Raw genomic sequence first — 22,460 nt, 5'->3', positions numbered from 1 at the left:
CACTGGTCCACTGTCTACGTCCCCAATCGTGATGGTCATGCGCATAAGCCAATCGGGCTCGACGATGTCGTGGAGTGAGCATAGGCACGCGATTTGCTTTTTAATCGAAAAAATAAAGATTTTAGGGAGAAAAAAATTTTTTTATTAGAAAAATGAATAAAAATCACAAAATTGCTCACAATGGTGATTTTTGCAACAACAAAGAATTTGAAGCTTCGGGGCACAATGAAAAAAAAATCGCAGCGCTTTGAATTTTTGAGGGATTTTGGGGGACACTTTGAGGTTGAAAAATTACCGACGATATCCTTCGTTCATCCATTTTATCCAAAGTAATACCAAGGTATCCAAATATCCTTAATATTGCGAATTTTTGTCTTTTTTTCAGTCCGAGGTTTCAATTCAAAAAAAAATTTTTTCTTCAAAGATGTTTACATTTTCTTATAGGGAATATTGTGCAGTTTTCAAAACTCTCCTTTGATTTCCTGTACAATCATTATTTCCGGAGTTATTGAATATCAAAGTCAAAAATAACTTTTTTGCTTTGATTGACGATAACTCCGTGGCAAATCGTCGTACAGGCTTTTTGAATACGGCAAATTAAAGAGGATTAAATTTTCTAAAAGAACTTTAGAACGAAAGAATCAAAAAAAAATTTTTGAAGCCCGTGGACCTTTTTTTAGGAGGGAAAAAATTTGGAAAAAATTTTTTTTGGTAGTTTTCGTAGGATTTCTCCAGACCTGGCCATGACAAAAAATTTTCATGGTCATATCTAAAAACTAGACACTTGGAGCTACAATTTGCTTTTTTAATTTTTTCTGTACGACCATTTTCCTCGGAGTTACAGCTTGTTGAAAATAACCCAAAAATTTGGATTCTTTTTTTATATCCCTTAATTTTTGGGACTAGTTTATAATATCCTGAAAGTGAAAGCGAGTGTAGAGGGTCTTGTTACATAGCGCTGCGCAAGAGGTCTCGGATTCAAATCCTGGGTCGGGCCAAAATGTATTTTCTGAGATTTTTAGTTTAGAATTTTTCAGAGATTTCCCGGAGTCAGGAAGTTGAGGTCGGAGACCTCCGTGCCTCGGAGAGCACGTAAAGTCGTCGGTCCTGCGTCTGACCTCTCACTGGTCGTGTCCGTCCCACCGCACCATGAGAGTGATGTAATAGAGAGTGTATTTGTGTATTGTACACACACTTGGATAGTATATACCAAGTCCTGCACAGTTGGCTAGTTTCAATTTAACTGACCGCTGTAGCCGGATACCAGCTAGGACAATATTAAATCGAGCATGCCAACAAAATTTTTCGGTCTATGATAACAAAGTCTTGCAGCATCAGTCGGTTTGATTATACTGGCTGTATCCAAACATCTAGGATAGTGGTTTCCAACCCATTCGCGGACCATCAGTGATCCGCAGAAGTCAAAGGTCCGCGAATTTTAAATTTTTAGGATTATTACATTTAACTTTTAGTAGGTAGGTATAGTTACAGAGTGGTCCCTGCTAACAGGAATAATATAAAAGTGGTCCCCGACCAAGAAAAGGTTGAAAACGCCTACTCTAGATCAATGGTTCTCAACCTTTTCTTATTCCGGGACATTTACATACTGAAAAATTTAAAATTCGCGGACCATACTTTGACTTCCACGGACCCCTGGTGGTCCGCGGATCACAGATTGGGAACCATTGATCTAGGGGGAAGTTTTATCCGGCGGATAGTGCTATAAGTACACGTGCACATACCTTGCACACGACACAGCGGTACAGCTGCTTGGCGTGGTTGTGCATGTGTCGTGTGAGCGAGTGCGCGTGTCCGAAGCGCTTGCCGCACTGCGAGCACGCGTAGGGCAGGCGCGCGCCCGCGGCCGGGGCCGGCGCCGCGCCGTGAGCGCAGGCCGCGTGGCGCCGCAGCTGCTCGTAGCGGGGGAACGTGGCGCCGCACACGCGACATCGACCTACAACACAAAATGTTGTAAGAAAGACTGAATGTGTCAAAACTCAACGGTCATTAGTCAATAGTGGTCAGTCATCGGTCAATTAGTCAATAGTTGTCAGTCATCGGTCATTAGTCAATAGTTGTCAATCATCGGTCATTAGTCAATAGTGGTCAGTCATCGGTCATTAGTCAATAGTTGTCAGTCATCGGTCATTAGTCAATAGTTGTCAGTCATCGGTCATTAGTCAATAGTTGTCAGTCATCGGTCATTAGTCAATAGTTGTCAGTCATCGGTCATTAGACAATAGTTGTCAGTCATCGGTCATTAGTCAATAGTTGTCAGTCATCGGTCATTAGTCAATAGTTGTCAGTCATCGGTCATTAGTCAATAGTTGTCAGTCATCGGTCATTAATCAATAGTGGTCAGTCACCGGTTATTAGTCATCGGTCATCGGTTATTAGCCATTAGTCAATACTCATCGATCATTAGTCAATACTCGTCGGTCATTAGTCAATAGTCATCAGTCATTAGTCAATACTCATCGATCATTAGTCAATACTCGTCGGTCATTAGTCAATACTCATCGATCATTAGTCAATACTCGTCGGTCATTAGTCAATAGTCATCAGTCATTAGTCAATACTCATCGATCATTAGTCAATACTCGTCGGTCATTAGTCAATAGTCATCAGTCATTAGTCAATACAATACTCGTCGATCATTATTCAATAGTCATCAGTCATTAGTCAATACTCATCGATCATTAGTCAATACTCGTCGGTCATTAGTCAATAGTCATTAGTCAATACTCGTCGATACTCGTCGATCATTAGTCAATAGTCATCAGTCAATACTCGTCGGTCATTAGTCAATAGTCATCAGTCATTAGTCAATACTCGTCGGTCATTAGTCAATACTCATCGGTCATTAATCAATGCTCATCGGTCATTACTCAATAGTCATCGGTCATCATTCACTGGTCATCGGTCATCATTCACTGGTCATCGGTCATCATTCACTAGTCATCGGTCATCGGTCATCATTCATCGGTCATCGGTCATCGGTCATCATTCACTAGTCATCGGTTATCGGTCATCATTCACTGGTCATCGTTCATCATTCACTGGTCATCGGTCATCATTCACTAGTCATCGTTCATCATTCACTGGTCATCGTTCATCATTCAGTAGTCATCGTTCATCATTCACTGGTCATCGGTCATCATTCACTAGTCATCGTTCATCATTCACTGGTCATCGTTCATCATTCACTAGTCATCGTTCATCATTCACTAGTCATCGTTCATCATTCACTGGTCATCGTTCATTCACTAGTCATCGTTCATCATTCACTAGTCATCGGTCATCATTCACTAGTCATCGTTCATCATTCACTAGTCATCATTCATCATTCATCGGTCATCCTTCATCATTCACTAGTCATCGTTCATCATTCATCGGTCATCCTTCATCATTCACTAGTCATCGTTCATCATTCACTAATCATCATTCATCATTCACTAGTCATCATTCATCATTCATCGGTCATCGGTCATCATTCACTAGTCATCGTTCATCATTCACTAGTCATCGGTCATCATTCACTAGTCATCGGTCATCATTCACTAGTCATCATTCATCATTCATCGGTCATCCTTCATCATTCACTAGTCATCGTTCATCATTCACTAGTCATCGGTCATCATTCACTAGTCATCGGTCATCATTCACTAGTCATCATTCACTAGTCATCATTCATCATTCATCGGTCATCGGTCATCATTCACTAGTCATCGTTCATCATTCACTAGTCATCGGTCATGCAACCACAGTCACATATAATATATATATACTAGCTGACCCGCGCAACTTCGCTTGCGTCACATGTCATGTCATAATATTCCCCGTTTTTGTAACAATTTTCGTTGCTAATCCGCTCCTATTGGCCGAAGCGTGATGTTATATAGCTTATAGCCTACCTCGGTAAATGGTCAACACAATTTTTTTTTTCAATTCGAGCCAGTAGTTCCTGAGATTAGCGCGTTCAAACAAACTCAGCTTTATAATATTTGTATAGATAAGAGAACCTCGTAGCTAAGTAACAACCGCGTGCATCCATCTCTAAGGTTAAGCTACGCTTGCTGAGGTTGTTCCGTGGATGGGTGACCATATACTATAATATAATACTCATAACTACTTAAAAGAATAACACGAAATTCTACCAAATACCACTAAATGGGTATAATATTAACATTAAATACGAAAATAATGTAATTAAAACTACTTAAAAGAATATACAAACAAATTTATTATAACTAACACGAAATATTTAGTGGGAACTATTTCAAACTAATATCAATTCGAAAGAGTATAACGTCAACTGATTAGAATAACGTAAGTAGCATAATAATCAAATTTCGGCTAAAAATCTCCAAAGCGTAGGCTTACCCAGCTAAGACATAAAACGTAATGATAGTGCGATTTAATATTGCCAGTAGCGCCATCTAGTGAAAGCGCCAGTGCAACCGCAAAGCGGTGGAGCGGTTTCTTCCGATTGTCGCTGTTTTCCGTGGGAATGAGATATTTTCCCGGAGTAAAAAGTAGCCTATGTCCTTTCTCGGATATCAAAGTATCTCCATACCAAGTTTCACGCAAATTGGTTCAGTAGTTTAGGCGTGATTGAGTAGCAGACAGACAGACAGACAGACAGACAGACAGACAGACAGACAGAGTTACTTTCACATTTATAATATTAGTATGGATATACAGGGTGTGGCGTAAATAATGGATAATCCTTTACCAGCGGATGGGCGACAACCCAACTGATCTAAATATTAAAATTTATCTCTGGCACAAGTATCATAGTTTTTGAGATTTTGGCCATTTTGTGTGTTTTTTAAAAAATCGATTTACGCTCGTTCTTTTTGATGCTGTGTTCACAATTTAAGGTTTTTTTTAAATCCATTTTTTGCAAATAAATTCTGAATAGATGTGCTATTGAATCTACAATCTTGTTTTGTTATTACTACTTGTTTTTTATTTAAATTATGCATTCAAAGTTAAATTTTATAATCTTTCCCAACATTTGTGCAACTTTGAGCACTTGTAGTGAAAAAAAAATGTATGGTGGCTTTACTGCCCACGCCATAAATAATTTCTAAATTTTATCAGAATTCTAAATTGGTATAACATGCAACATTAATACCGATTATTGTCAAAATATTACAACGAACTTAAATTATTAACACTTTTGCCGGTCGACTAATTTTATTTTATCAGCGCGTTTAAGCTAAGTTTGCTTTCAAATATTCATGTCTATAGGGTTATTACACTATTAAAGATTATTTAGATGATAAAAAAGCTTGGAACTGTGCTGCTTCTACCAAGTCTATTTCAAAATAATGTAGGTATTACAATTTGATGAAATAATGTATTACAAAAATGTTTTTTTTGTCAACAGAGTAGTTTTCTTTAGATTTCTAATCTTTATTATTTGAATAGAATTTATGTTATGTATTTCTTTTTTTTTTCAACACTGCACACAAGTGCTCAAAGTTGCACAAAGGTGTTGAAAAATTATAAAATTTAACTTTGAATGCATAGTTTAAATAAAAGACAAGTAGTAATAACAAAACAAGATATTAGGTTCGATAGCACAGCAATTTAGGATTTATTTGCAAAAAATGTTGGCCATTATGTGTGTTTAAGAAAGCGATTTACGCTCGTACTTTTTGGTCCTGTGATCACAAATGAAGACTTTTTTTAAATCCGTGTTTTGCAATTAAATCCTGAATAGATGTGCTATTGAATCTAGAACGCGCTTAGCGTGAAAAAATTAAATTAGTCGACCGGCAAAAGTGTTAATAATTTAAGTTATTTGTAATACTTTGACAATAATCGGTATTAATGCTGCAAGTTATACCAATTTAGAATTCTGATAAAATTTAGAAATTATTTATGGCGTGGGCAGTAAAGCCACCATACATTTTTTTTTCACTACAAGTGCTCAAAGTTGCACAAATGTTGGGAAAGATTATAAAATTCAACTTTGAATGCATAATTTAAATAAAAAACAAGTAATAATAACAAAACAAGATTGTAGATTCTATAGCACATCTATTCAGGATTTATTTGCAAAAAACGGATTTAAAAAAAGCCTTCAATTGTGATCACAGCATTAAAAAGAACGAGCTTAAATCGCTTTCTTAAAAAACACACAAAATGGCGAAAATCTCAAAAACTATGATACTTGTGCCAGAGGTAAATTTTGATATTTAGATCAGTTGGGTTGTCGCCCATCCGCTGGTAAAGGATTATCCATTATTTACGCCACACCCTGTATATGTCACAGTATATAATTATACTGTAAAATAGTTATAAACATAGTTATGAAGGAGGATTTTTTTATATATCGTAACATAGTTTTTAAACTCTGGCTTGTTCGGACTTTTACCATTGCGAGTTGGTAAATCTTAGGTTATACCGGAAAATCTTAGGATTTGCCACAGTTCGGGCTTTTACAGTAACATATATACTCACCGGCGCGCTCGTCAGCGGTGTGTGTTCTATCGTGGGCCGCTAGCTCGGCGTCGTCCTCGAAGCACTTGCGACACACTTCACAGCGGACCGTCATGGCGCCGCGGTGCGCTTCAGCCCTGAAACAATGAAATTACATTACAAAACGTGTTACTAGCCCACTCTCTTGAAATAAAAGGCAAGGTCTTATAATTCGAAACGTCAAACAAATATTTGTCCCCGGGTGGGATTCGAACCCACTGCACGCGGCGCTACGGTTATTGCGGCGAGGACTACCTCAATGTCAAAGGTAAGGCTTTTTTGTTTTTTTTTATCTTAAAAAAGACAACTCCCGCACTAACAATCGCTCTTGTGTCGCGGGGACTTTTACAAACATACGAACAACGGACACAAAGTACAACCGGACCCAAAACAATGATTTATGGATCGCACAAATAATTGCTCTGTGAACAAATCGCTCCGGGAATCGAACCCACGACCTCCTGTTGCAGTGGTATCGGCGTGGCGACCTAAACAACTGCGCCACGGAGGCAGTTTATTCTTAACTGTATACATACTTGTGTTCCCGGAGTTTCTCGCGTCGGTTGAATGTTTCGCTGCAACAGTCGCACTCATATCTATCGGAGGAGCGAGCTCGCGACCTCGAAGTACCACCGCCGCGGTTCTGATGCACACGGCGATGGATCCTGGAGGCAAACATAGTATTAAAATAAATAAATGCAACCCATTAATGTCCCACAGCTGGGCAAGGGTCTCCTCCCGTATTGAGGGAGGGGTTAGGCCTTGAGTAGTATTATTAGTGGAAATTTAAATGCACGTTGGCATCCGCTAAGAAAGGATTTTGATAAATTCCACCCCCAAGGGGATGAAATAGGGGGTGAACGTTTTTAAAAAATCTTCTTAAATTTTCGACTGATTGAATTGAAATTAACGTTGATTCACGAATTGGATACTTTTTACTACGGGAAACATTTCCACGAGGACGAAATATTGGGCAAAAGCCAGTATACTATATGTATATACTACAAGCTGTTTACCCGCGACTTCGTCCGCCATTTTCCTTTGGGAATGCGTCATTTTCCCGGGGTAAAAAGTAGTGTACATCCTTTCTCGGTTATCAAAATATATTTATACCAAATATAATATCATATAAATTGATTAGGTAGGTTCAGTAGTTTAGGCGTGATTGAGTGACAGACAGACAGAGTTACTTTCGCATTTATAATATTATAGTATATAGTATAATAGTATACTTAGTATATAGTAATATTAGTATATATTTACTTACTTGAGCGTCACTCTAGTAGAATACCACTTGCTACATATATGACATTGGAAGCTTTTGTCAGCCGACTCGTTTTCAGACTCGCTGATCTCGTCGTGTGAAGTCGGCAGTGTCGGGTCGGCGGCGCGCTCCGGGTCCGAATCCGAACCCGAGTCGGATGCGGCGCCGGAATGGGACCAGGCGCCGAATGATCTGGGAAAAAAGTTAATTTATTTTATTTTTAGTCTATAGGTTTAAAATTAAGAAGCTCGTGGCTTAGGTAACAACAGCCGCGCGGATCGATCTCTGAGGTTAAGCCACTACTGGCGAGGTTTTTCTGTGGATGGGTGACCGTCTCATACATGTCAAGTTCCTCCGTGTTTCGGAAGGCACGTTAAACTGTGGGTCCGAGGCTGTCAATTTCCAAGATCTTTGACAGTCGTTAACAGTAGTCAGAAGCTTGAAAGTCTGACAACCAGTCTTAGTATCGTGTTATAACTCAAGTAACTGTGTTGTGGAGGTCAGATAGACAGTCGCTGCATGTAAAATACTGATATTCAGCTGCATCCGGTGAGACTGGAAGCCGACTCCAACATAGTTGGAAGGAAGGCTAGACAGTTATTTCTCTTACCTATCATCAATCGAAGTGGTATTATTTGCGGGCGCTTCACTCTCAGTCTTATGTTTCTGTTCGTCCTCGGAGTCACTGTCCGAGGAGTCTGATGACGAGGAACTGTCCGAGGATGACGAGTCTGATGATGATGACGAACTGCCTGTGGGACAGAGACAAAAAATATATAAGTCACTTCAAATTCAAACTTCTTACAAATATAAAAAAATATAAATATATTAGGTCGGGGAAAAGTCCTAATAAACCGTGTACTCATTTGTGATTCTTGAAGCCATAGAGATTTCGGTTTTGATGCGAAAAGACTTTTTCCCTGACCTAATATTAATACATACGACTAAATATCAATACTAATATTATAAAGCTGAAGAGTTTGTTTGTTTCAACGCGCTAATTTCAGGAACTACTGGTCCAATATGAAAAATTATTTCAGTGTTCGATAGCCCATTTATCGAGGAAGGCTATAGACTATATATCATCACGCTACGACCAATAGAAGCAGAGTACCAGTGAAAAACGTTACAAAAACGGGGAAAATTATAACCCATTCTCTCTTATGTGACGCAAGCGAAGTTGCGCGGGTTATGGGACTATATATAGCCTATAACCTTCCTTAATAAATAGGCTATCCAACAGTAAAAGATCTGGGGGCACGGAAGTGCCCCCGCAAGTCGAGCAAAAAAAAGCGGCACGGCCGTAATAACATCCTTTTCTCGAAGCAATTCGGGCTATTTTTGACACCCCTATAATTTCGTTGTGGATAAAACAAGAAGCCTGGATTTTCAGCAACTAATCAGTCATTGTATAAACACGGTATATTTAAAATTTCAGTCAATTTGAACCAGTGGTTTAAAAATTACAACTTGTTAAAATTTTGAATTTTGTCACTCACTGATTCACTGATTCACTGACTCACTGACTCACTGACTCACTGACTCACCGATCATCAAAAGTCTAAGGTACTTCTAGCAGACTTAGAAGCTTAAAATTTTGAATACAAATAGGGATTAGTGTCTTAATCATGGGAAAAATTTAATATTTTCTAATTTCGGTCCAGTTTTCTAAATACACCAACTGCAACAATAACTTTGTAATCCCATATAAATGTATAAAATTACAAGGTTACATTTGCAGTTAATGAATTATTATTACTGTAGAAAATAAAATAAATAGGTGTAAACAGGTACCTACTATATGAGGCATAACGGGAGGGGGTATAGGGTGGGTAAGGGTGTTTAGCCCATGAAACTGAACAACATTCCCATAGGAAAATATGTTGAATTATGAAAAAAAAACGTCTTTCCATACGAATTGGACTTATGTTCGCTCTACAAAAAGAAGTGAGATGCCATCAAAAACATTCTGTAAAAACCTCAAGTCTCGCCGTAAAAAGTTGTGAGATCTATATAATACCAAGTCGATTAATCTATTTAGTCTCTACTTAAAGGACCTTCTGTCTTAAGTTATTACGTATGTTATTATCTTGCCAATTTAAAAAAAATACCTTTAAAACAAATAGATCGACTTGGTCATCGCAAGAAAACACAAATTCGCCATTAACATTTCAGGAGCATTAACTTCTTGTCGTGCTGTGTAGTGTGATACATACTAATAATCAAATCATGCGATGGCCAGGTCGGTCTATTTGTTTTAAAGGTATTTTTTTTAAATTGGCAAGATAATAACATACGTAATAACTTAAGACAGAAGGTCCTTTAAGTAGAGACTAAATAGATTAATCGACTTGGTATTATATAGATCTCACAACTTTTTACGGCGAGACTTGAGGTTTTTACAGAATGTTTTTGATGGCATTTTTATATTCGCCGAAGTAGTTTCTGAGATAAGCGCGTGCAAAAAAACAAATTCTTCAGGTTTATAATATTATAGTATAGATAAATTTAGATAAATAAACTAGCCAAGTACTACAAAAGTGTGTTTGTAGATTCTGTCCTAAGTCACAAACACGGACGAAGTCGGGGGCAACAGCTAGTAATATATTGAGGTATATAAAACTCACCAGATCCGGAACTACTGCTGTCAGAATCTGAATTGGAGCTGTCTTCCAGTTTCTCCACACGAGTGTCTATCTCTTTAACCGACGAACCATCTGTGAACAAGAGAGTATAATATTAGGTCGGGGAAACAGTCTTTTCGCATTATAGTATGTATGAACTTGTAATAAAATCTCTTTGGCTTCAAAAAACCTTCAAGAATATTGCCGACCGTGGCGGTCATCATCCTCCTTTCCAATTTCATTGAAACCGGCCAGATTGTCGATTGATTATAGTGTCCAAGTGTGTGTACAATACACAGGTACACTCTCTATTACTTCACTCTCATAGTCCGGTGAGACGGTAGACACGACCAGTGAGAGGTCAGGCGCAGGACCGACGGGTCTACGACCTCAGCTTACTAAATCCGGGAATCACTGAAGAAATTCATTAGACATCGTTTTTTTGTAGATATATCTCGGGTTCGAATCCTGGGTCGGGGCAAACCGTCTTCTCTGAGATTTTCTGTTAAGAATTTTTCAGAGATTGCCCGGAGTTAGGAAGTTGATGTCGTAGACCTCCGTGCTTCGCAGAGCACGTGTCGCCGTCGGTCCTGTGCCTGACTCAAACATCGTGTCTACCGTCTCACCGGACTATGAGAGTGATGTAATAGAGAGTGTACCTGTGTATTGTACACACACTTGGACACTATAAACACAGTTCCAGCCATATTTCAATGAAACTGACCGCCAAAGCCGTAATCGGCCAGGAATTTTGTTTGTAGGTAAGTTGTTATCTCAAAAACATCTAAATCAATATAAATATATTCACATACATGTTAATGTCCTTACCTTCGCTCCTAACCGATAACGCGTCGATATCTCCTCGCGGCGCGTCCAACGGCGGCTTCTTGAAGTTAGCCGCTAGCAAGTGTGCTTCGTATAGATCATCCTGTAGGAATAACATACATACTTAACGATTTTAGACTGTCGCGACTTGTACACATAATATTATAATGTAACGGGTCTTAATCGCGATTGAAAATTAGAGGTTAGAATACCTTATATGTTCACTCGTGACCACGGTCGTTGTAATGCGATCGAAACGTCGGGTGAACATAATATTATAACATACATACTGTTAGAGGAACACACTGTTTGACGGCCTCCGTAGTGCAGTGGTTAAAGTGGTCGCCGTGACCAGTGTGTCGGGTTCGATTCCCACACGAAAGAAATATTTGTGTCACAAATAGTTTATTACGGGTGTGTTGTCCTAATTTTGTAGTTATTTAGATTATCATGATATATCTTTTCAATTAATAAAACTTTGAAATTAATTATATTTTCCTAATTAAATTATGTGTTGTTTAAGACATTAATATAATGTATTGTCTGTGGTTTTTTAATATATTCCACTTCTGTTTGTTAATAATACATACATAATATCACGCATTCTATCCATAGAGGTAGGCAGAGACCAAAGAACGACACTTGGTACGATCCTTACAAACTTCCCTTGCTTCATTCACATACATACATGTTGTTATACAGGACCGAGTACGAGTAGGCCTCGAGGCCTAACCTCCCCCTCAATTTGGGACAACCATTATAGATCTAGATTTACGATCACTTGTTCTAACAGTGAAAGAAAACATCGTGATGCTACCTTATATTGATTTAATTTATGTTATGATCAAAGTGTGTTCGGTAGTGTTGGTAGCAGCTCCTTACATCATCAATGATTTATACCTAACATAAATATTGTTAAAACCAGTTGGCGATTAAAAAGAATGTCCAGGAGTTTGTTGGCAACTCTTCTCATTGGCCCTACCTTCCGAACGGGCGGTAAATTCACTCTCTGTATCATTGACTATCATAAGTGTCAGCATTTGACATAAATGAATAGATGATTTGATTTCGAAACAGTCTTTGAAGGGATGCAAAGTGACAATTAGCCAGTTACATGGACTTAATGCCTAACACCTCCCTCATTATGGGAGGAGACCCTAGCCCAGCAGTAGGACATTAATGAGTTAAATTGACAGCCTTACTCAACTAAAAATAGTTTTAACAGTTCTTGAAGGCAACCCAACTTGCCTAACGTTGTGGACTCAAGGTCTACCTCCTCCTTCATTCCGGGAGTAGGCCCTTGCCCAGCAGTGGGACAGTATTGAGTTAAATTAACAACCTATGTAAGGTTGAAAAACTAAGAATTGTTTTAACAGTTCTTGAAGGCAACCCAACTTGCCTAGCGTAGTGGACTCAAGGCCTAACTCCTCCCTCATTCCGGGAGGAGACCCTTGCCCAGCAGTGGGATCTATCTTACCTTGTCAATATTAGCGTATTTTTCATGTATATGTCTCAATGCTCGGAGATTCTCATCCAAGCTCAGTGAGTCCGATGCCTGGCTTGGAGATCCTGTATAAACAAAAATGTATTATTAATACTAACTAGCTGACCCGCGCAGCTGCGCTCACGCTTTCTTGTTTTGGTTTAATACCGCGCATTTTCAAATTTATTCACATTTTACACCTTCTCTTGACTTCCACAAATAATTCAAGACCAAAATTAGCTAAATCGGTCCAGCCGTTCACGAGTTTTCAACTTAAGTAAATTATTGACATAGCCTGAGCATTTTGAATAAATCTTTTACGAGTACAAGTTTAATAATTTTCTGTTGAATGATTCAATTACGCTGTAGCGGAAATAATGTGTAGAAGAAAGAATAGGAAACCAAACACATATCAATAGCACTCATCAGTAACACTCATCCGTAGCCGTCATCCGTAGCCCTCATCCGTAGCCCTCATCCGAAGCCCTCATCCGAAGCCCTCATCCGTGGCACTTATCCGTAGCACTCATCCGTAGCCCTCATCCGTAGCCCTCATCCGAAGCCCTCATCCGATGCCCTCATCCGTGGCACTTATCCGTAGCACTCATCCGTAGCCCTCATCCGTAGCCCTCATCCGAAGCCCTCATCCGAAGCCCTCATCCGAAGCCCTCATCCGTGGCACTTATCCGTAGCACTCATCCGTAGCCCTCATCCGTAGCCCTCATCCGAAGCCCTCATCCGAAGCCCTCATCCGTGGCACTTATCCGTAGCACTCATCCGTAGCACTCATCCGTAGCACGCATCCGTAGCACACATCGGCTGCACTCATCCGTAGCACTCATCAGTAACACTCATCCGTAGCACTCATCAGTAACACTCATCCGTAGCACTCATCCGTAGCACTCATCCGTAGCACTCATCCGTAGCACTCATCCGTAGCTCTCATCCGTAGCACTCATCCGTAGCACTCATCCGTAGCACTCATCCGTAGCACACATCCGTAGCACACATCAGTGTCTCTCATTCGTAGCACACATCCGTAGCACACATCTGCAGCCCTCATCCGTAGCACTCATCCGTAGCACTCATCCGTAGCACTCATCCGTAGCACACATCCGTAGCACACATCAGTGTCTCTCATTCGTAGCACACATCCGTAGCACACATCTGCAGCCCTCATCCGTAGCACTCATCCGTAGCACTCATCCGTAGCACTCATCCGTAGCACTCATCCGTAGCACACATCCGTAGCACACATCAGTGTCTCTCATTCGTAGCACACATCCGTAGCACACATCTGCAGCCCTCATCCGTAGCACACATTCGTGGCACTCATCCATATCCCTCATCCGTAGCACTCATCCGTAGCACTCATCAGTAACACTCATCCGTAGCACACATCCGTAGCCATCATCCGTAGCACACATCCGTAGCACACATCCGTAGCACACTTCCGTAGTCACCAACCCATATTTTTTTACAATTGCCTGGTTCACATAATATTATAGAGGTAGTCCATGAATCACCTAATAATCTTTATAAACTATATCGGTTTAGCTGTTCTCGAGATTGGTGAGGACTAGACGGACAAAATAAATAAAAGTAATTTAGCTTTCTAATTGTCAAATGTTATAAAAACTGCTGTACCTAAAATGGTGTTCCACGATTTGTAGACCTTTTATAACAAAAATATTAATTCAAATAGGTATAATCGTTCACTATTATATAATAATAATTGTTCACAAGTATATTTTTTTTTAATAAAAATTGACCCACATGCCCTTTCTAAGGAAAACTAAAATTACTTGAGAAATATCTTAGAATAAAACCTATCTATATACAAAAACTCACCCAAATCAGGTTCATCATCGCTGTCCAATGTAATTGGTTCCGTATTCACAGGCATAAGATTACTTCGAACACGGATTTCTGAAAATATAACAAAAATACATAAATAAATAATTACTAGCATATATAATGAACCGCGCAACTTCGCTTGCGTCACATAAGAGTAAATGGATCAAAATTTTCCCCGTTTTTGTAACATTTTTCACTGGTACTCTGCTTTTATAGGTAATAGCGTGATGATATATAGCCTATAGCCTTCCTCAACAAATGGACTTTCTAATACTGAAAGATTTTTTTAAATCGGACCTGTAGTTCCCGGGATTAGCGCGCAAACAAACTCTTCAGCTTTATAATATTAGTATAGATTAGTATAGATATACGTACTAGGTTGTTGTGTTTGTTGGTTGTTCTTTGCAGCTAACTGGTCCACCTTCCTCGGTCTACCTCGCTTGCCCTTCACACGACCTTCAGGAGTCTGTGGCTGTTGCAAACATACAAATATATTGGTACACATAATATTATAATGCTACGGGTCTTAAACGCGATTGAAAATTAAAGGTTAGGATACCATATTATTATTATGTGCTACGGATGTGTGCTACGGATGTTTGCTTCGGATGTGTGCTACGCATGTGTGCTACGCATGTGTGCTACGGGAATGTGCTATGGGAGTGCTCTACCGATGTGTGCTACGGATGAGTGCTCTACCGATGTGTGCTACGGATGAGTGTACTACGGATGTGTGCTACGGATGTGAGCAGCGGATGTGTGCTACGATATGTGCTACGGGAGTGCTCTACCGATGTGTGCTACGGATGAGTGTACTACGGATGAGTGCTACGGGAGTGCTCTACCGATGTGTGCTACGGATGAGTGTACTACGGATGTGTGCTACGGATGTGTGCTACGGATGAGTGCTACGGATGAGTGCTACGGATGAGTGCTACGGATGTGAGCTACTTATGTGTGCTACTTATGTGTGCTACGAAAGTGACCTACGAAAGACGCTACGAATGTGTGCTACGTATGTGTGCTACGGATGTGTGCTACGGATGTGGGCTACGGATGTGGGCTACGGATGTGGGCTACGCATGTGGGCTACGGATGTGGGCTACGGATGTGTGCTACGGATGTGAGCTACGGATGCGCGCTACGGATGTGTGCTACGGACGTGAGCTACGGATGTGTGCTACGGAAGTGAGCTACGGGAGTGTTCTACGGATGTGAGCTACGGATGTGTGCTACAATATGTGCTACGGGAGTGTTCTGCGCATGTGTGCTACGAATGTGTTCAAAAGGGTCAGTGCTACGGATGTGCGATACTGATTTGTGCTACGAAAGCATGCTACGGATCTCCTTAGGAAGTGTAGAGGAGCACCAAGAAAGATTTTTTGGAAATTCCGACGAAGGGGGTGGGGGGTTCCATGCATACAGCTGCTATTTTTACTTATATAAAGGTATACTTACAGCATCTTTCTTAGCACTAGGTGCTCTTTTAGTGTATTTTCTCTTCACCCGTGGAGTGGTCTCGCCCGCGGAGGAAGACGCGGCCGAATCTGGAAATAATATATACTTTATTATATCTAAATATATATAACTAAAGGTGACTGACTGACATACCTCCGGTTTCTGAGGTACGTTTAGCGGAAGCTTATCTATTCAATAGCGTTAAAATTCATACAAAGAAAACGCTATTGAATAGATAAACTACCGCTAAATGTACTCAGAAACCGGGAGATAGTGATCTGTCAACGCACAGCACAAACCACTGAACGGATCGAGCTGAAATTTGACATGCAGGTAGATGTTATAATGATTAATCATCATCATCATCATCATCTCAGCCGGGAATCGTCCACTGCTGGACAAAGGCCTCCCCCATCGAGCGCCAATAGGACCGGTCCTGGGCCGCCCTCATCCATCGGACTCCGGCAACCCTTACCAGGTCGTAATGATAAATATTGCAAGTATTTTTTTTATATCGGAATTATCTTACAAAAACCTGAGAAACATCAAATTACAATAAAGTAGGTGCCTACTTAACTCTTTCACTACAATAAATTATTACTTATAAGTAATTAATTTTGTTAGAAAACCATTCAAATATAAATACACATACATGCATATGTTTCATACCTCGACAAATTTTAATTATTTCAAAATATATTTCTGTAAATATATAATTCATTAAAAACATATAAAATATTTATTAAGAAATATTTAATAATATAATAAAATAACCAATTTATCTACCTATATAAACTTAGCTACAATTAAAATCTACACACATACATGCATTCTTTTATTATTTAATATACCTATATAATATACCTAAAAATTCATTTTCACATACATAGGTAAACGAAAATAATATATACTAATTGGGTAGTTGACTGGGTTAACGAAAAATTATTAAACTCGTACTCGTAAAAGGTTCATCTAAAATGCTCAGACTATGTAATTTCTTTCTAGTCCATTGAAATGTTACAATTTGAGGGCCGAATATTGCGTTTACTAGAGGACGCAATTTTATTTATGAAACATGTAGGAGGGGTTAATAGAAGCTTAACTTGAAGTTTGTGGGGTCGCCACTCCTGTCCCCCGGCCGCCATCTTGAAAAAGGGGTTGGAAACACTTATCGCTATATCTCGGAAACTGTGCGTCTTACAATAAAATTATGAAACCATAATTTGTAGCAAATTATATTGCCTGCAAATATGTTTCATAATATTTAAAAAATTACAAAAATAAAATTTGCTTCCTCTAAGAAATGTAAAACTCATGTAACATTTCAATGAACTATTCGTAAATAATGTTGAAATTGTAATTACTACAGACTGAAACATTTTATTAGACACTCATTTGATACTAACGAAAATACGAAACTGTGACGTCATTGTGTTTCTATACTAAAATGTTTTTGACATATCTGCACGTTTGGCGCAGTGGTTAAATAACCGTAACGCCGCGTGTGGTGGGTTCAAATCCCACCCGGGACAAATATTTGTCAGCACGAGTATCTGTTCTGAGCCTGGTTGTTAATATATCTATATAAGTATGTATTTAAAAGTATATAAGTATGATTCTCAGTTATTTGGTTACAGTACAAGCTCTGCTTAGTTTGGAATCAAATGACCGTGTGTGAGTTGTCTAAAAATATTTATTTATTTCATAACTGATTTGACTGGTAGTCAACTAACATATATTATTGCGTATTTTTTTCAAAATCAACCCCATTTTGACCCAAATTTCTCGTTTCTAGTCTACCAATAATAAAAAAAATCATTCCTTCTACCATAGACATGCAATTACTATTTTTTTACCTTTTCTTTTTAAAAACTTTGTTGTCCTTCTTACAAGACCGCGCCTGTCATCTTTACGCATAGTGTTGCCAACCTTTCGCATTTTTACGAGGCTAATTTTAGATGAGGCTGGCAACTTTTTGCGTGATGGCAACACTGGTGTGTTCGTCATTAGCGGCGGTGCTATAATATGGTGATTGTTAGTAAAGCTGGTTTGAAAAGATTGCAAGATTTTTTTGGTAAAATGTAACCCTCTTATCTATACTAATATTATAAAGCTGAAGAGTTTGTTTGTTTGTTTGAACGCGCTAATCTCAGGAATTACTGGTCCGATTTGAAATTTTTTTTTAGATGGACCATTTATCGAGGAAGGTTTTAGGCTATATAACATCACTACGGCCATTAGGAGCGGAGTAACAACGAAAAATGTTACAAAAACGGGGATAATTATGACCCATTCTCTGTTATGTGACGCAAGCGAAGTTGCGCGGGTCAGCTAGTGAAGTTATAAAAGGCTTATAAAGAGTTTTGTTTCTTTCACTCCTTAGCGAAATGAAGAAGAGAAAACATAATATAGTATAGATTTTAAGGTAGTTTGAAAAATTTCACGAGAAATATAAAGGAAATATTTTTTTTTAAATCTTGCAACCTTAGGTGATTAGCAATTAAATGATATACAATTAAGGACTGAGGTAATAAATAATTTAATTCTTCTTCTTATCGTATGGTTAGTGGTCAACCTAATGTCTAAGTTGTTCAAGCAAAGCCTTTGACGTGGCTTAACGACTGTTATCTTAATTGACAACAACCGGGACCGACTTTTTACGTGCCCTCCTAAGCACAGAGACGCTCAGGTCAAATAGCATTATGCGATCACCCATCTATGTTATGACCGCGCCAAGGTTTACTTAAGTACTAAATGAGCATCATGTGGTCACCCATCTATGTTATGACCGCGCCTAGGTTTACTAGAACACGCAATAAAAAATTGTGAAGAAATATTTTAAATATTCATTACCTCAGTCTTAGAAAACCAGTGTTTAGTAAATTTAGTGAATACACTAAATATGGTTTATTAGTGATTTCTTACTTACTAATTAAAATTAAGACGTTAACATATACATACTAATTAATAGTATCACCGCCAACGTCAAATAAATGTGACAATAGATATTTTTTTATAACCCATTTCTGTCCCACTGCTGGGCAAGGGTCTCCTCCCAAAAGAGGGAGGGGTTAGGCTTTGAGTCCACCACACTGACCAACTGGGTTGGGGACTTTGAATGCCCTTAATAAATAAATTCTAGGTATGCAAGGTTACATCACGATGTTTTCCTTCACCGTAGGAACAAGTGATAATTATTTCTAATACACACATAACTTGGAAAAGTCATTGGTGTGTTGCCTCGGGTTCGAACCGTCGACCACTTGCGTGGGAGGTGCCAACTTATACCACTCGGCTATCACTTTATTTTTATGTACCTCTGTTTCATATCTCGGGACTACAGAGTCTCGGACATTTGGTAGGCGTGCGTGGGGCCGAAGCCAACACGAAGAGGCCCTTTTTAGACGGTTTTAATCTTTCAATAATGTGTGGTGTCACAATCCGGTGATTATCCCTGTTTACACTATAAAATGCACCCAAGGACAATCACCGGACTGTGTGGAACTATGGCAAAACTAACTGGAAAAACTACTTGGGCTATTGGGATGGGGTGCTTATGGACTGGAAACCAGGGGATTTATGGGGACTATGGCGTATTAATGAAAAACCGAAGTCGTTTTTATAAGACATTGGCGGTAATAACGTTAGTGTATGTATGTATGTTTGTATGTAATTATGTATGTATGTATGAATACTGACCTCCAGTAGCGCGCCTCTTGTATTCCCTCTTAGCTTTGCGCTCCAGTGCCTCTATATAAAACAAAAACAATTTTTATTAAAAAAACTACATATTATAACATCACTCCATTTATAGTTTATACCCAAGCTGTAGGCAGAATATTAAATACAAAAACATAAATAAACGTTATTATTAGGTCGGGGAAAAAGTCTTTTCGCAATATAGTATGTATGAACTTGTAATAAAATCTTTTCTCTACACAAAAAAGCTCGATATTTGGGTACCTCACGAGCTCACTGAAAGAAACCTAATGAACCGTGTACTCATTTGTGATTCTCGAAGCCAAAGAGATTTTATTACAAGTTCATACATACTATAATGCGAAAAGACTTTTTCCCCGACCTAATATATAACAAGCTGTTATACCAGAAGATATAGGCGGAAGTGAAATACACCCACGTTTCGCCATTAACAATGTTAGTCCCATGTAATAGGGGGCGAGTCTATTGCAGTATATACCGGGCACCGAACTCCGGGCTACTATAGAGACAACTTTAAGACCAATTAGGGTCGGCGCAAAAGGGCCACCGACCACAGCCACTGGTGGCCAGCGACACCCACTTAACACGTTTTTCCATATATTTTGTATTCTGTAGCGAGTGGCCGCCACCGGCTACACGTGTGCGATGTGTCTATACAAAATATATGGAAAAACGTGTTAAGTGGGTGTCGCTGGCCACCAGTGGCTGTGGTCGGTGGCCCGTTTGCGCCGACCCTTAGAAAGAAACCTACTACTTTGACTGACCCGGGAATCAAACCTAAGATAACAATAGGGTAAAGTGGTATTCTACCACATTACCCTATTAATTAATATTTATTGCGGAACAGCAGCTCCAAGCTGGTTTACATTTATTTATTTTATTTAGTTTAATACAGTAATACTCGATTTTAGTTTAATTTAAACACAATTAAACATCAATGACTGCCTCCGTGGCGCAGTCGTTACGGTCGCCACGCCGCTACCATTGCACCGGGAGGACGTGAGTTCGATTCCCACACGGAACAACTATTTGTGCGATCCAGTAATAATTGTTTCGGGTCTGGTTGTACTTTGTATCCGTTGATTGTAAAAAGAATGTGAATATCAATACTAACAACACAGTTCCCATCATAGTATTACTCGATCGAGCACGCAATATGAAAATCACGACTCGATTTGGCAAATATATTGAGAAAATTACAGTCAACTTGGGTAATTTTGAATCATTTAGGTAACATTGAACGTGGGAATTTGAACTAGTTTCGATTATTTTTTCATATGAAACCAACACAATTGATAAAAGCTTACAAAACTAGAATAAACCTTTATCAATTGTGTTGGTTTCATATGAAAAAATAATCGAAACTAGTTTAAGTTCCCACTGTCAATGTTACCCAAATTGACCTTTCTTTAACATACACATCAAATAAACATCACTACTTGATTGAGCGGTAATCAAACAAAAAACAGGTATATTCATTATAAAAAATATGTATTTTTTCCTACTTGTATTCCCAGTTGTCTCCCCGGGGTTACAGTATTAGAGAGGACAACTGGGAAAATACTAAATATTCCGACTCGATCGAGTAAATTCCTACTAAATCGAGCATCACTGTACAACAGCTATTAAGACTTACCTCGTGAGAATTCGTATATAGGATGATCGAGTCCCCCCGCTTCCAAGACAGCAATAAATAAGATTATAATTTAGACGAACAGAAGAAGAAGAAGTAAGCATTTTGACTTGTTTTGCCGAATGCAGAAACGACAGATAATCTATACTAATATTATAAAGCTGAAGAGTTTGTTTGTTTGTTTGAACGCGCTAATCTCAGGAACTACTGGTCCGTTTTGAAAAATTCTTTCAGTGTTAGATAGCCCATTTTTTGAGAAAGGCTATAGGCTATATAACATCACGCTACGGTTATTAGGAGCGGAGTAGCAACGAAAAATGTTACAGAAACGGGGAAAATTATGATTATCTTAAGTGACGCAAGCGAAGTTGCGCGGGTCAGCTAGTCTATACTAATCTATACTAATATTATAAAGCTGAAGAGTTTGTTTGTTTGTTTGTTTGTTTGTTTGTTTGAACGCGCTAATCTCAGGAACTACTGGTCCGATTTGAAAAATTCTTTCAGTGTTAGATAGCCCATTTATCGAGGAAAGCTATAGGCTATATAACATCACGCTACGGTTATTAGGAGCGGAGTAGCAACGAAAAATGTTACAGAAACGGGGAAAATTTTGACCCATTCTCTTAGGTGACGCAAGCGAAGTTGCGCGGGTCAGCTAGTTATAGATGTACCAGTTTCATTGAACTGCACGTTTGGCGCAGTGGTTTAAGTGGTCACCACCGCAATAACCGTAGCGCAGCGTGTGGCGGGTTCGAATCACACCCGGGATTAATATTTGTGTGATGAGCACGAGTATTTGTTCTGAGCCTGGATGTTGATGTATCTATATAAGTATGTATTTAGAAGTATATAAGTATGTTTATCAGTTATTTGGTTACAGTACAAGCTCTGCTTAGTTTGGAATCAGTTGACCGTGCGTGAGTTGTCCAAAAATATTTATTTATTTTACTTATTTATTGAAACCAACTGTGCAGGACTTTGTTTATAGTGTCCAAGTGTGTGTACAATACACAGGTACACTCTCTATTCCTTCACTCTCATAGTCAGGTGAGACGGTAGACACGACCAGTGAGAGGTCAGACGCAGGACCGACGGCTTTACGTG

General features: G+C 39.1%; 1 protein-coding gene across 6 annotated transcripts in view; it reads right to left on the bottom strand.

Annotated features, from left to right (window-relative positions):
* LOC142985429 (uncharacterized) overlaps positions 1-22,460 on the bottom strand; it is a 38,434-nt gene that overhangs the window by 1,354 nt on the left and 14,620 nt on the right. For 2 of the 6 annotated variants that reach the window (XM_076133595.1, XM_076133598.1), the window contains 13 exons: positions 19,703-19,753; positions 17,860-18,021; positions 16,004-16,092; positions 14,921-15,017; positions 14,540-14,617; positions 12,683-12,774; positions 11,209-11,308; positions 10,384-10,473; positions 8,367-8,508; positions 7,760-7,948; positions 7,029-7,157; positions 6,475-6,590; positions 1,743-1,954 (listed from right to left, as the gene is read on the bottom strand). In XM_076133595.1, the coding sequence (XP_075989710.1) occupies positions 1,743-1,954; positions 6,475-6,590; positions 7,029-7,157; positions 7,760-7,948; positions 8,367-8,508; positions 10,384-10,473; positions 11,209-11,308; positions 12,683-12,774; positions 14,540-14,617; positions 14,921-15,017; positions 16,004-16,092; positions 17,860-18,021; positions 19,703-19,753 (1,547 nt within the window). Of the gene's footprint in view, positions 1-1,742; positions 1,955-6,474; positions 6,591-7,028; positions 7,158-7,759; positions 7,949-8,366; positions 8,509-10,383; positions 10,474-11,208; positions 11,309-12,682; positions 12,775-14,539; positions 14,618-14,920; positions 15,018-16,003; positions 16,093-17,859; positions 18,022-19,702; positions 19,754-21,359; positions 21,399-22,460 lie in introns of all 6 variants that reach the window. The other 4 variants (XM_076133597.1, XM_076133599.1, XM_076133593.1 and 1 more) reach the window with 3 other exon arrangements.

The sequence above is a fragment of the Anticarsia gemmatalis genome, chromosome 30 (assembly GCF_050436995.1).
Source record: "Anticarsia gemmatalis isolate Benzon Research Colony breed Stoneville strain chromosome 30, ilAntGemm2 primary, whole genome shotgun sequence".
Classification (NCBI taxonomy): domain Eukaryota; kingdom Metazoa; phylum Arthropoda; class Insecta; order Lepidoptera; family Erebidae; genus Anticarsia; species Anticarsia gemmatalis.
This window is presented reverse-complemented; position numbering and strand designations above follow the sequence as displayed.